The following is a 16,302-nucleotide window of genomic DNA, read 5'->3' as shown; positions in this document are numbered from 1 at the left end:
AATGTGTGGGCAGCTTCCGAGGTTGCAATACAGAAGACTTTCTAGGCATTAAAGTGCACAATTAGCACGAGGGATACCGACATTTAAGCAGTTAAAATTATTTTAACATAGGTACGAAAAGTAACTCGTTGACAAACAATATATACGATACAATACCTATCTGTAAAAACATAGACTTGCTAAGGCGATGGGCGATAAATCTAGTCTAAACTTCATTGAGTATGACAAGATAACTATGGGTTTGAAATAGTTACATAGGCGCGTATCGCCGAAAAAATGCTACCAAATTAATTAATTCATATTTAAGTTCTCGTTTTTTTTTTATAATTTCTAGTGAATGTAGAAGTATATTTCACGAAATAGGTACTTATTATTTCTGTAGTACCTAATTACCTATAATTCCATGCTTAGTGACAGACGTGTACGATATGTGCATGCGTCGTCTAATTAGTAGGTGCGAATGTTCAGTTCTAAGTTCAAATGTCGAAGGTATAAATACCGGCACCGGTTCTTTCACCTTTCACTTATTGAATTGTCTAGAACCTCCAGCCAGATACATTGTTTGACTCGTAATCAGACTTCAACAAAGAAGGTTCTAAATTTGATTGTTTTATTTTTTACATAACAATATGGGGCATTTTCTACGAAAAGGGACCTTATTGTCGATGGCGCTTACGCCGCACAGCGTCGCGCGGCATTGTATTTATATATCGCAGCATCGTTAATAATGGCGTAAGCGCAATCGACAATAAGGTCCCTTTTTATAGAAAATACCATATATATCCGCCAATCGTTAAAAAAAAAATAGAGCGCGCTATTTCGAGGTAATGACGTAACTAATTTGCAAAAATACTGTTTAAACATATTTATCCTTATTATAAAAATAAATGCATTATTTGCTAAAGTTTTCGTTTGACCCACGCCTGACCTGCTCTTTCTTATGTGATGACAGGCGAAGGAAGAATATGTGCATATTTATGCAGAAGTTGCATATAATACTTTACCAATTATGGGACTTACAAATTTTGAAAATCTTTATCCATAAAACCATTTTAAAGCTTTGCGAAGACAATCGCGTTATATGACTGCGCCACATTCGTTTGCCGTAAAAAAGCGGATATTTGGGCAAATACAGCCACGTGTGTTGCGGTATTAAATCACTTAGCCTACGCGCTGTGATCAGCCAGTAACAATATAGTTATTCAGTCAATCAATATACCAACTCAACGCCATTGTGCAATATATTAGTCACACCTAGACCCCACCTTAACCGTGTATGCTCAAAATTTATATATGACGTTTTATCTACCTAATGCGATAGTAATTAATTATATTCATGACTAGGCACATAAATAATAAAAGTAGATTATATTTAATAATTGTCTAAAAGAATAGCAGACGCCACCAGTGATCGTAGAGCTGGCAGCTTCCTCGCACAAAGAAGCATTGCGATACAGCGTGGAAATGCTGCCAGCATCTACGGCACCATGCCGCAGGGGTATAGTTTTTAGTTATTTATTTTAAGATTAGTTTTATTTATTTTTAGATTTAGTTTTTAAGTTTTATAGGTTCATCCATTAATCACGTCACACGAATTTCGAGGTTTTTATACCCCTCCCCCCCTCCTTGTCACACTTGGCAACCCCCCCCCCCGGTGTGACGTCGCAATGAAATCGGCAAATCGAATTAACTATTATTAATATTTTATCCAAATATTTTTGACAAAAGAAATATTAGCAATTTTATAACCGTAAAACAGATTAGGAAAGAAAATTAACGATTAAAACCGATTATCGTTCCAAAAACTTGTTAACTGTAGCAGTACAGAGAATAAAATAATTTAAATAAGTTAATGTGACGTCACAAAGTTCGTGACCCCCCGTCCCCCTTGTCACAACATGTCACATTTTCTTGACCTCCTCCCCCCCCCCCCCCCCCTAAACGGGTGATGTAATTAATGAATGACCCCTTAGCTGTTTAATTCTGTTTTATTTATAGGTATATTAAGTTTGTAAGTAATTTGGTGTCCTACCTAAGTAATATACATGCCCCATTTACATGGAAATAAAGTGAATATTAAAAGGCGATGGACATAACTTGAGTGGACATGAGTTCTTCGATAGCCACGGGTCATTGCCTCAATCGCGTATACCTACTAAATTATATAGGAATATAATACAATGTTATTACTAATTGTAATATGTTTTGTAATGCTTAATTGTAGTATTGACTTGTAAATGTAAATATTTACCAATAAATATCATAATAGATAATATTACAAATATATTTTTTTGCCACCATATGCTGCCTAATCACAATCATCACCCGCGGTTGCAAAAATACAAAAAAAAACCTTTTTAAGTCATAATATTTGAAAAATGTCTTTATTTCTGCGCGTAAATGCTGTGGTTTTTGCTTCCTAATGCAATTTTTTTTAATTAAATTTCCTTCCCTTTGGAAAAGTAAGTTGCTCTTTAGTTTCTTTACAGCCTTTCGTCGATGTTTCTTCAGGCTTAAAATTACTATTATATATTAATTAAAAGTAACATTTATTCATATTTGATTTTATGCATTCCAACAAGTATAAGATCGCAAGCGAAGTTTATTTGCGACACAAGGCCATTCATAATTAATTTAAAAGTTTGCCCTTTTAATGGAGACCTTTTCGATAAGGCAATTTTAAATAAAACAGGTACGGGTTGATAAATATTCATATTTAACATTTTATCTATATACCTACTTATTTTATAAGTGATGCAAAACGTTATGTACTTACTTATCTAATTTGCATGTACATACGCATGTTCTTGTAAATAGCACCTGAGGACTTGAATATGTTTACATAAAACTATTACAGTGGAACCTCGACGGAAAGTCTCAACGGAAATAGCAAAAAAAATATGCTAACGAGTTTTTGGTCTTATAGAAGGCATCGCATTAAATTATTAATTTCGTGTTACAGAGCGAAAAACAATTCAAAATTCGTATTATAGAGGTAAACACGTGTAAGTCGCAGTTTTAGTGTTTTCTTAGAGTTACAGATAAATAATAGCATTCAAGAAATAAAGGCGATAAATCAGTACGTCTATTTTTATTAATTGTAATAACCAAATATAGATATTAAATTATTATTTTCAATTTTGCAGGTAACATTGTAGTTGATTAGCGAGTAGGCAATTAGGGAATTAATGGGATTAAGGCGACAAGCAAACAAAAAATCCTGATTCCATCCTACGTATTAGTGTTAACTACTCTAGAATTTATCGTTTCCATTTTCAGTGTTAAACAGCTTAATTCGACGGCAGGAATCTATTTTTAACCTGGAAGCACGGGGCGTGTTTGTAGTAACATAAACCCCAGGCCCATTTTACGAACTCTAGCACTATTTTAAATAAACGGGACGTAAACGCATATCTATTTTATTTATATAATCGTAAAAAAATATGGCTATAACTGCGCGAGTACTGCAATTGATATAATCTATAAAATTCATAAGTGTCGCATTTATAACACTTTTTTATTTAAACCATTCGAGTAGATTGTTCTAGTTAGTGTAATTTACAGCTGAATATTACGTAAAAATGACAAAAAAAATGTTTTTCATGAGGACTAAAAAGATGTGGTTTATGCATAAAACTGATGTAGGTGTCTTTGTCTTAGTAGTTAATTTTAATTAAAGAAAATTAATTTAAAATATAATTGATTTAAATTATTCGAGTTGAGTAGTGTATACGTACACTTTACGTTAAAATATATATATATATATACAGACTAAAATAAAAACATGTGCGTTTATACATTAAACTATAAAATGTAGGTGTTTTTGCCTTTCTTAATTTTTATTAAAGAGAATAGGTTTAAAATATAATGTATATTGCCGATACAACATCTACAAGTTAATAAAAATAGGAAATTCGCAACGAGAGGCGAATTTTAAATCACGACGTAATAATTACAATATAGTAGGTACTTTTACAATTCCAAAAACTTCCTCAAATGATTCAACGCGTGACGAAAATTTAAACAAACATAGGTAATTCTGGCGTGACTAATCTATTTCTCCATCATAGAACACAATGACATGATAAGCCAAAGTAAGTATTATTAAAATTATAAAGTAGGGACATTCATTACCCTTTCCTTATAGATTCATAGCCTCATAATAGGTATCGTTACTCTATAAAATCTCAATTATATTCAGAGTATAGGTACCTACCTACCTACAAACTGTGACGCGTGTACATCAGATATTTTTGCCATTTATTTATGTATTAGGTAGGTACCTATTGTGCACGTAAAGGGTTTTTCCGTTGAATTTATCCTTACTTTATTGTACCTACAATCGTGTTTCTGATACGGTCACGGGATAATGTTCGGTAAATAGTCACAAGTGTGGACCCACCTTAAGCTAGGTCATCTTCCTCGCGTTGTCCCGGCATTTTGCCACGGCTCATCGGAGCCTGGGGTCCACTTGGCAACTAATCCCAAGAATTGGCGTAGGCACTAGTTTTTACGAAAGCGACTGCCATCTGACCTTCCAACCCAGAGGGGAAACTAGGCCTTGTTGGGATTAGTCCGGTTTCCTCACGATGTTTTCCTTCACCGAAAAGCGACTGGTAAATACAAATGATATTTCGTACATAAGTTCCGAAAAACTCATTGGTACGAGCAAGTTCTTAAGCTAGGTATTCACGTGAAAGTTAAAAGTGACCATGGTTTTTTGGTAGGTACTTATGTGTAATTTTATTTTTCTGTTGTCCACAGTCAATAATACTAATAAGTACGATTTTAGGTAAACATGATTGTTAATGTAAAAGTTACACAAATACACAGTCAAGGGTCCGAAAGACCGGCTGTGTCGAATAACAATTTAACAAATGACGAATATCTACCTATAATAATAAAATAATGCATGGAGACTTGCTTGAATAAAACTTAGTCACTTTTACTAGACTTGATAGTTTTTTTTTCATGACGCCACTTCACTTTTCTCGTAACAGTTAAATTAAAGCATTCCTACTTATTTTACGAAATATCACTTTTCTATCATTTCTTGATCTTCAGGATAAAATAAGCTATTACATTTGTAATATTTCAAACTGCCAGATAATATTTTAATGAAAACTAAAGTCATACAACTAAAATATTAACAAAATTGTAATTTTACTTTGACTGCACTGCTATAATTATATGCAAATTGTAATTAACTTCACCTAATTGCTTTGATGTAATTATTGAAATAGTTTCCTTTTTAAAACGTATAATTATCTGAGATAGAAAACGTGTATACAATAGAATGTTACACGTTTCAATTGTGTGCTGTGCTCTACTTTATTTTTATATAAGTGTATTTTTACTTTAATAATCTTAATTTAAAAACTGTAATAGATGTCATATATTAAAGAAAAAAAAAAACCACCACCCACCACTACCACCTTCACCACTGCACCACTGGGTGGCCTTCACCACTGGAGGGCTTCGTAACTTTTCTTTAATATATGACATCTATTACAGTTTTTAATTTATATATAGTAGTGTGACTACTTAAAAAACACAAATCAAAATAATTTGATTTGTTCCCAAACTTGTTAATCTTAATTTACACGGTAATTTTTCATAAAAAATATTTTTTTCTTTTTTCCTATCTTTTAATTAATTTGCGTTTTAAAACTCACTGCGACTATATAAACAAAAATAATAACTAATATTATTTAAGATTGTCCCATGCAAAAATTTGGTTGATTAAATTAAACCCCCCAAGAATTATTATTTCATGGCCGAAAAGAATAGACAACTCTGACTAAATTAAAATAAGAAAATACCTGTAACCTGTAAGATATTAAGTAGAAACATAAAAAAATCAATACCTATCTATTCGTACAATTCCAGATAAGAAAAAAGGAGAACCTTCAAGATAATTTATTAAAAGAAGTATTGTTTAAAAAGTTCTTCTTCTTCTTCCAGTGCCATCTCCTACCGGAGGTCGGCTATCATGAGGGCTATACGTACTTTAGACGCAGCCGCGCGGAATAATGAGGGTGTGCTCTGTTTGAACCATGTTCGGAGATCTTTGAGCCATGAGTTACATCTTCGTCCGGATGATCTTTTAAATAGTTAGGCCTTTTTAACATAGCCACAAAGCTATCACATATTATTAAAATACTTGTTCAGGTAAGAATTAGCACAAGCTGATTGCTACAATAACTATTAACTAAATAAGATTGTTTTAAGATTGTCTGGTTTAATAAATACCTACCTACATAAAACAAATTGGAAAGATTATCAAGCCTTAGCCTTGATAATGATAATTAAGGAAACATTTCTGTTATATGAATTTGGTATTTAGAATTTAATTTTTAAAACAAGCATAGGTATCTATTCTGATATTACAAACTACATATACATTCAAATAACTGTAAGCTTTGTTTAGAGTTCATTCACAATTAAGAGTGGTTGTGAATAAATTAAGTTAATCTTACCTTCGTTTTATTGAATATTTTGATAATTAGCATTTAAATCTAAATTGGAAATATTACCTCCCCTACCTACATGTAATAGGAACATTTAAATCTTTTATAAAATCTCAATGTCAATAAGGACATCAACATTTATATTTTTAATATCTTACTTACAACTTTACAAAACTACCTTGCTTTAATTATAATTGATTAATTTAACCACTAAACACCAGCTAGAAACCACAAAAGATAACTTAGAGCTCTGATTTCTAGAGTAAAGCCCGGTTCACATTTGTCTGTCATGTTGTGTTGTGATGCATATCAGTTTCATACATTTCATGATTGCGTGCACATTTGTCTGACGCAGACAAATGTGAACCGGGCTTTAGATTAAGCTAACTCTGCACAGACTGCATTGACAATGTGTGGTAGTGTCGCATAAGTATCAAATTTATATGAAAATATGAAGTTTATTATGATATTTCAATTTTTTATTATGACTGTCACATCAGTCTGTGAAACGGTAGCTTGGATTGACTATATCAAGTTTTTCAGCCATGATATGCAAAAGAAAGATCTTACCTGCTTAAGCCGTTCAACATCAGTGCGGGCCTGGGCGAACGCCTGCGGTTGTGGCTGAGGCACTTGAGTCTGTGAGTATGTCGGGTACTCCAAGTTCACATTCAACAGCTGCGCAGCATTGTCCCGAGCCTCATATGCCAGTCCTCTGATCTCCAGCTCGGAGGCTGTGTGCATGAGGGACTGCAGATCCAATTCTTGGACGTCCACTGATCCTTTGTACATGAACTCCACCAGCAGGTTGATCTCCGAGAATGGAATCCCTTTGAGGATAACGATCGGATGCTGGCATGGATTGTCCCTAGAGAAAAATAACATGTTAGCATCTTGCACGGTGACTTTTTAATTTTTTTGTGAATTTATAAATAAGGAAAATATAGCAATAAAATGAATAATGATTCATTTTCAGTTTATATTAATCAAAATAAACTTGTTTTTCTTGTATTAATACCCAAATTCAATATTATCTCGGAATTTATCACAAAATTACTTTGTAAAAATAATTATTTTATTGCTTATCTTAAGATAAGTCACATTTACATTCATGCAGATATTCAAACATTCATGTAACTAAAATCTCCAACACATAATTCTAAAAATAAATATGATGCAAAAATAAGTGACTAAAACATCTTGAAAGATTAGAATGAGTTCACAAAATTATATTTAATTGGCATGCTAGTGGCAAAACAGAGCTACTGTCTGTAAAAAATAATGATGTCATTGTGAGCAAATGAAACAGATTAAATTCTGAAATGAACATGACATTTTTCGTTTGTAAATTTTAAATATGGGATGTTAAAAGTGTGGTTACCTGAAGATTTGTTCAAAGTAAGGGCTGCAGGCGGATAGAACGAGCTTGTGAGCCTTGAGCGTGCCATCCCGGCAGGACAAGGTCACGTCGGCCAGCGCCGATGACGAGTAGATGGTCGTGAAGAGCTGGCTCAGGTTCTGCAGGTGGTTGTTCCACTTAAGGTGGAACGTCTTGTCACTCACCAGCCCCTGCATCTGGACACCACAAACACTCCAATCACGACACCGATAAATCACCACACCGCACGATTTATTCCTACCAGCGTATGATGAATAAATCGACAGTAAACCGACTGCTGCGACCGCTACATAAAATTATAATTATTACAACTTATTTTTAGAACGATGCCCGTAAAAAACACTATACGTACGCGGTATGACAGTGTAATATATTGTAGGTACGCGCCGCCGAGGGAATTTATAGCTATATAAAATATCTTTTATATTTTATTCAACATGTACGGAATTTTTGACACAAATCAACACGTTACCGGTGTCTTACCTTGAATTCACACTTCCGACTTCCCGATTTTTCACAAATAACACCGACACATTTCACAAAATTAAATAAAATTATGTTACACAGAAAGCCGTGTCGTAAAATAACAGAGTGGGGCACGCCGTGGCCCCCTCCTTGCCCCGGCCCCCTCGCACACAATCAATATACGGAATATGAGAGCGCGGCGCGCCCCCTCGCCCCCCGCATGCTTTATTATACCGTAATTAATATACACAACTTTAATTTTGTAGACTACACGCACACATTCTAAAACGAATTATTATTATACTTTGATCTTGTAATAAACTTTAGTTTCTGGATACAAGTACACATTCGTTGTAGTGTAGTGATTTGAAAAAAGTTTAATAAAAAAACAGTGTGTATTGGCTTGAGTAATTACAGCAGAAGTGCAATAATGCACCGAGTGTTATTTATTAAGTACACATTTATTTGAAATATGTAGACATTATTTTAAGATAAAGTAACATTTTACTATTTTTACTCGTTTGTAAACATTTCAACCCAACTTGGGCCCCTTCCTTAAATTACATCGTTAGTGGGAAGTATGTGTGTAAAAAAAGTACTTCAATCTCTTTTCACAGCACGCACACATAAAGACCTGAGAATAGGCGGATTGTTATTCTTCTTTTTATATTAGATTCCATACATTCGTTTATATTATAGATCCATTCGAATGAGCAATGTTTTATTACTGTATAAGATGTATAAGTATGTAGTCGGTCTGGAGTTATATTATATTATTTATATCTCGAGTTGAAAGAGAAGGGCGCATGAGCGGTTGCATGAATATTAAATTATTTATGTTACAAATATACGTAGCTATTTGCCTTGGTGTGTTTAGATGTGGGGGTAAAGAATTTTAAAGGTGCTAAGTGATGATGCACTTTGTGCATACATTCCTACCTACTACCGTACTACCTGCTGTGTGAATGACAACAAAAAGTTTGTTAAGAATTATTTCATGTTAAAAAAATACGTATTTATGTGAAATCCAATTCAAACTTAAAGAAAAATATCATCAATTTTCGTTTTCTAACGTGCTTTACATCAAAAACTAGCGGTTCTATAATAATACTAGGTACGTAAGATACAATGTATTAAGATACCCCACACATCGACATGAAGAAAAAGGAAGCACACAACAAAGTAAACTACACACATACAAGTAATGGTAATTACACGAATAGGGCATTTTACTTGTACTAACTACAATGTATAGGTACAACATAAACTTTTTGTAATTCCTTCGTTCGAGAGTAGTCTTACTTTATAAGGAAGTCTTGCGCGTTTTACTTTTTCTGTTGTATTTGAAGTAAATAAAAACTAAAAATTATCATTTATAAAATCATTGGACTTGTCTCTGATCAATAATACGTTTATGACGAAATACTACATGCAAATTAAGTAAGTAAAGTTTTAGCGCTAATTGAACTGATATCAACTGTTGACATTACCTTATTAAATTTTAAAACTGTCACATAGTTAAATGTCTATCGGTATCGGTCGTGTATCGGTAACGTAACGGTATTCAAAAATCGCAAAAAATCTATCGATTATTACCATAGACAAGGTACCTGCCAATCGTTCATCTGCCTCATCTGACAGGTTGTCAATTGTCATATTTCGCTTCTCAGTTCGCTTGTCTTGTCTCTTGTCTACTCTGTGGTTAGTTTCAATTCGTTCATCGACGAAGACGGACGGTTAGCTCAGTGATTTTCTGTTTTAAACACGATTTCAAATAAATTTGTGCATTCGAATCGAAAACTGCTCGCATTAACGTGTAATACAGGAATCTTAGATTTGAACATATACTAGATTATTATTAGTTGAAATAGTAACAGTAAGCGTGTTTCTAGTCGTTATGGAAAGATCTTCAAATTTGCTGGTTACCAGCCCAAATGTAAAGTATACGGACGACTATATTTTCGCCGATTATGATTATGAAGAAACTCTGGTGACGAAGAAGGGCAATGATTTGGTGGTAAGTGTTTTTCCTGGTTTCGCCGGTTCAGCCGGTGTGTGTATTGATCGGGATATTTTCCTAGTGCGATGTTAATATAGATGTATGCCCTTGGCCGTGGAATGCGTGGTTAGTCTGTATTTATGGCCGGTGATAGGCACAATGCATATTATGAACGAGTACCTATAGTCTGAAGTCAATTAATTACATCTGTACTGGTATGCAAATAAAGATCTCTATCTCTAATTACATGCACAATTTAGTTCCAGTGTTAATATTTAACTTGTCTATCCATGTATTTATATTTCTCAGTCAACAAAAATTTACGTACTTACCCACATTTTTCACTAATTATTATAATTGTATAGCTTACCTTCAGAAAATCTTGTAGTGTGTAGTAAGTTGGTACACTCCTGCTATTATAGATTTTCTGTATTTTAACAGGCAAAACCATTTAAAACATCACTATGTCTCCGCACGGGCCGTAAGGTGGGCAAACTGGGCATCATGCTGGTGGGATGGGGCGGCAACAATGGATCCACATTCACTGCAGCCGTGTTGGCCAACAGACATCAGCTGTCTTGGAACACAAAGAATGGAACTATGCAATCTAATTGGTAAGGCTTTGTTGCTGCATCTAATAAGAATAATAAAAAAAAAATCGTTTAATTCAAACTTCATAACAGTCCATACATGTTAGTACTTAATACTATCTTAAGCAACTAAACATAAATTATTCTTACTATTAGTGTATTTCTAATATAATAATTAATAATAATAATTTAATTAATATAATAATTAATAATTTATAATATAAGTCCAGATAAAGCTTTTATATAACAAAGTATAACTCACTCGGCTCCACACACATGCTCCACAATTTTTTTTATGATGAGAATTTGCTGTGTATTTATAGTTTGTTTTTAACATAAAAACAGCAATTTTGTAGAATAAGGACTACTATTGATTCAATTTATTAATTTGATGTGAATGAATTGAGTATTTTTGTAATTTTGTGGAATAAGGACTGCTATTGATTCAATTTATTTATTTGAACTGATTGTTTTTAGGTTGGGATCCATCACTCAGGCATCAACAGTCAGACTAGGCATGGATGAGAAGGGCCATGATGTGTATGTGCCAATGTCACACTTGTTACCCATGGTGCATCCTGATGATTTGGGTGAGTTTTTGGAAACACTTCCTGGAGATAAAATTTTTTTTTTTAATACTACGTCGGTGGCAAACAAGCATACGGCCCGCCTGATGTTAAGCAGTCTCCATAGCCTATGTACGCCTGCAACTCCAGAGGAGTTACATGCGCGTTGCCGACCCTAACACTCCTCCCTCGAGCTCTATTTATATATCCCAGATAAATTTCATAAATTGTATGTTTGTGTGTGTAGGTACCTAGACTAGTGCTTGGAAATACAATAAGTTAAGCTTGTCTCCTTTCATTAGGGGTCATCCATTAATTACATCACACGAATTTGAAGATTTTTTGACCCCTCCCTTCTCCTTGTCACACCTGGTCAGATTTGGCTAACCCCTCCCCCCCTGGTGTGACATCACATATTTGGCAATTATGTTTTCAACAAAATCCAGAATTTCAGTTCGTTTTTTACATCTATTAAAAAATGTTAGAAAAATGTATCACGAAGCCAATTAGGAATTAAAATGCATCCATAAAAACGATTGCATACACGATAATTGCAATAACCATTCAACTGTTAACAGCGAATAAAAAAATCAAAACCATTTTCGGTTACAGATGTAAAGTGACGTTACAAAGTTTGTGACTCCCCCCTCCCCCTTGTCACAGCATGTCACATTTTCTTGACCGACCCCCGCCGTCCCCCTAAACGTGTGACATAATTAATGGATGACCACTTAGTTTAAGCCATTTTAGAATACTTGTTATTACTTCCTGTTAGAAGTTTCCTTGTGATGAATGACAAATTGACTGTAGTAAAATCATACACTCGCTGCATCCTAGTGTGGCCGTATGAAAAATGTCGAAGTAACGCGATAATTAACGCGTCAGCCGGCGTTTCCCGTTAGTGTAGCGCCGGCATTATACAGATCCGTGTTTCGGGCAATTTAGAGTTAGACGAAGATTTATGGGGTCCCTTTGTTTGACATAATTATTGAGTCATAAATGTCATAACGTAATTATTGTCAGATTATCATTAGTCATAATTCTGGAACCGTTAACTTTTCAGTATTTATCCTATAGATAGGTTAGGTTTGTTTATTGGCAATCCTGAAAAGTTACGCGTTTCTGAGGAAAACCAAATTATGACTAACGAAAATGCGGATAAGCAATCAAACAATTATGACTTAAAACTTTATGGGAAACAATAGAGACCCGTTATTTATACGTCATAATAATAATTTTATAGAAGTTTGACGTTTAAAATAATACTTGCACTGCGTGTGCTATCTAAATCGTTGCAGACTTCTTGGTCTAAATGTCGATGCCGATTAAGGGCCTGACACTCTTTGATAGAGAACGATAGTCTTATTGAGATTCCTATAAGAGGAAAGAGAAAATAGTGCTATGCTTTGTCCTTATCACCGATCGGGTGGCATCATAGGTAGGAGGCGATGGCGAAATACCGAAATTGATAAGAGTGAAAGACAAAAATCCTATGCTGCCCAAATTTTATATCAATATTCTTTCTCTTACCCCCGGTCGCTCGGTGGCGCGTCTATAACTAGGTACTTGTATATACTATGTCTATGATGCCGATGTATTGTTTTAGCGATCGATGGTTGGGACATCAGCCCCCTAAACCTGGCTGAGTCTATGGTTCGGGCCAAGGTCATAGATTACGACCTGCAGCAGAAGCTGAAGAAGGAAATGGCCACCATGAAACCGCGACCTGCAATATATGACCCTGACTTTATTGCGGCTAACCAGGTAAATCCACAGATCACACGCACAATCTCACTCATCACCAAACCTGGGATAACTCGGGGCACATTCTAGGGATTTGATATTGATAAAAAGATGTCGATATATATTTTGCATCCGTCAACCGCCCATTAGTCATTATATTGTCAAAATAGTTTTGATAAAGAACTCCTTTCAGGCATATCTTACAAAATAAATAAGGTTTGTCTCGAAATGGTTTATGTACCTAATGGTATTTTATATGACTTAAGGTAAATTTCACTTTTTATGTACTTTTAGCAATATATGAAGATGGAGTAATGTTTAAGAAATAATAAATAATGATATAAAATGATTTGATTAAAACATTTAGGGTTTAAAAATAAAATAAATTCTTCGAAAAAACACCTTTTTAAAATTTAAGAAGCAGTATACAAAGCGATATTGTATAAATATATTTATTTTGTAGAACATTTAGTTGTTGACAGTAACATCGATATATTTAATTGTCGATAAAATATTTTGCTACGTCACTTAAGTATAAGTGAGGTTTGCTCATAACACACAGGCCGCGGACTCAGACACTTTACTAACTTGCAGTAGGTTCAACCAGTAGTTTTTGAAAAATCATAGCGTTTTTTAGATCACAATATTCACAATACCGTTGCCAAAAATTTAATTAGCAAACTTGAGACCTTTCTCTAGTAACTTTATCGATTCGAAATCTGATTTCTTGACTTTCGCTTGATAGAAAAAAATCACGAACAGAGGTCTAAAACGCATCTTAGAAATTTGTTATATTTCTAGCACAAGAGCTAAAAATGTGAAGATTGCTTCTAAAAATGAGCAATATCATGTTTATCATGTTAGCTGGTGCAACGTGCAACTCAGCTGAAACGTCGGGTTTTTTTTTTTTAATTTATTGAATGAGGAAACAAATTACAGTTTGTTAGATTATTACAAGACCCATCGTAGGCAAAACCTTATGGAGGTTTGTGTGCCGATGGGGAGTTCGAGAATAACATAAAGAAAAACAATATTATATCCTATATCTTATCATTCAAGTTAAAAACAATGAAATTAAATCGCGTTAGACCCGTTCGTATAATGGAACGTCATGTTTGATCGAATTCATCGATTACTTTTTATTTATTTAAACTTACAAAAAAAACAAAATTAAAAAATATAATATCCGCGAGAAAAGAACCCGAATTTTTAATGTATTTTTTATGTGAAACGTGAGAGAAATGTCTTTAAAAAACCCGTAGGGGTCGGATCATTTATCCTCCAAAAGTGGCCCCCATGTTTAAAATTAATTTATTTACGTTACATGTCTTTGGGTCCTATAAGCCTTATAGGATCACTCGTGCGTCGTGCGTCTGTATGTCTGTCTGTCCATCTGTCACAGGCTATTTCTCCCAAACTACTAGACCAATTTGAAATTTGGTACACATATGTAAGTTTGTGACCTTATAGTATAAGGGTTCCGTTTATTCCTTTTGAGATACGGAACCCTAAAAATAGCGTAACTGAGTAATGCGGCTCGTAGCGTAATATTTAACCAGTGAAAGAGGTTCTGTGTGGTCTTCGTAAACGCTTTCATACCACATGGTCTGCGCGAGGCATTCCATGGTTTGTTATAATATAATATAAAATTGCGGCGTCGACGATATTTAAAATCGTAAATTTTATTAACCATTGTTCTATTGTTGGATTGCTGTCGCAGGTTAAAACCGATAGTAATGTTATGTCTAATGATTATTGAGTTAAACAAACTGTTAGATAAACGTAAATTGTAATTTGACCCCCTGGACTGACTGACTTTTAAAGAAAAAAAATATATAAAAAAAGAGAAATTTTTCTTTAACTAAAGAAATTGAATGACAACGGACCCCCTTATTAACTTTTGTAGATATTTTGAATTGAAATAAACGGTCGTGCTTCGTTACTAAATTAGTATGGGAGCAATGACGTGTTGCCTTATAACTAAGTTGCATTTAGTTGTTGAGGTAGTCTAGGCTTCCCTCAAGAATCTTCAGAAAACTACGACCGGTTTCAGGCGGGGGCGTATTAAATCTGAAAAGGGGCCATGTCCCGAGGTGGAGGGCTGCGAGACGCGGCGTAGACCGAACATAGCGGCTGTGCCTTTGGGCCTTTGTATTGGAAGGCACGCGTATTATGGACGGTCTTATCTGCGTGATACAATTCCCTCAAGAATCTTCAGAAAACTACGACCGGTTTCAGGCAGGGGCGTATTTAATCTAGGGCGAAAAGGGGCTATTACCCGAGGTGGAGGGCTGAGGGACGCGGCGTAGACCGAATATAGCGGCTAGTTTTGGGCGGCTGTGCCATTGGGCCTTTGTATTGGACGCGTATTATGGATGGCCTTATCTGCGTGATAAAATAAGTGTCATTTTTTAACACTACGCGGTTGAATGAGACATACTAACGTTGTCACGCTGTCATGTAGTAAATTTAAAATAATTATTGGTTTCCTGATTTCATGACTAATTCAACGGGTTTCATGTAATCACCGTTGCTATGTAACCTTAAAAGTCAGCACTATTTTTATTTACAAGCTGTCACCACGTGACGCGAAAGACGCGATTACTAAAGTTTACAAATTCAGCTACATTCAACACTTGCAATGAATGCGATCTGGAATTTTCCGTAGTTGTCAGTTTATAAAACAGGTGTCTGGTTTCGGCGTCTGGTCACTGAGGTAATCGCGATTTGTCGTTGGTTTCCTTCTTTATTGATGATATTATGTGTACAGGTCAAATGACAGTTTCCAGTTGTACCTAATTTATTTTAGGGGTTGGTCCAAAAATACTCTGTAAGATTCTTTTACTGCGGCTTAATTGTTGGTAATTATAACAAACGTTTGAGTTTGTGTATCGAAGCTATAGAAGTAGGTATATTAAAAAAAAAACGTTTTGTTTTAGTTAAACGATTGCAGTTTTAATTTTTAATGATATTCTGTATAAGATGTGTAAGTAGAAAAATATTTCTAAAAATTATTTGTCAACACAACACAACCTAATGGCATAAAAAAATGTCCCAAGGTTGGTTTTTT

The 16,302-nt window shown here is 34.5% G+C and overlaps 2 protein-coding genes across 4 annotated transcripts in view; one reads left to right on the top strand and one right to left on the bottom strand.

The window, feature by feature from the left end:
• The window catches only part of LOC134746784 (uncharacterized), a 36,501-nt gene extending 27,849 nt beyond the window's left edge, over positions 1–8,652 (bottom strand). For all 3 annotated transcript variants that reach the window (XM_063681325.1, XM_063681327.1, XM_063681326.1), the window contains exons 1-3: positions 8,353–8,652; positions 7,852–8,045; positions 7,041–7,338 (exon numbers count right to left, since the gene is read on the bottom strand). In XM_063681325.1, coding sequence (XP_063537395.1) covers positions 7,041–7,338; positions 7,852–8,045 — 492 coding nt within the window. In that variant the 5' untranslated portion in view covers positions 8,353–8,652. The remainder of the gene's footprint in view (positions 1–7,040; positions 7,339–7,851; positions 8,046–8,352) is intronic.
• A 1,387-nt stretch (positions 8,653–10,039) lies between these two features.
• LOC134746851 (inositol-3-phosphate synthase) overlaps positions 10,040–16,302 on the top strand; it is a 36,024-nt gene continuing 29,761 nt past the window's right edge. The window contains exons 1-4 of the mRNA XM_063681417.1: positions 10,040–10,351; positions 10,775–10,947; positions 11,401–11,513; positions 13,096–13,253. Of these exons, the coding sequence (XP_063537487.1) occupies positions 10,232–10,351; positions 10,775–10,947; positions 11,401–11,513; positions 13,096–13,253 (564 nt within the window). The 5' untranslated portion in view covers positions 10,040–10,231. The remainder of the gene's footprint in view (positions 10,352–10,774; positions 10,948–11,400; positions 11,514–13,095; positions 13,254–16,302) is intronic.

The sequence above is a fragment of the Cydia strobilella genome, chromosome 13 (genome assembly GCF_947568885.1).
Source record: "Cydia strobilella chromosome 13, ilCydStro3.1, whole genome shotgun sequence".
Taxonomy (NCBI): domain Eukaryota; kingdom Metazoa; phylum Arthropoda; class Insecta; order Lepidoptera; family Tortricidae; genus Cydia; species Cydia strobilella.
The sequence above is the reverse complement of the archived record's forward strand: the minus strand, read 5'-3'. Positions and strand labels throughout refer to the sequence as shown.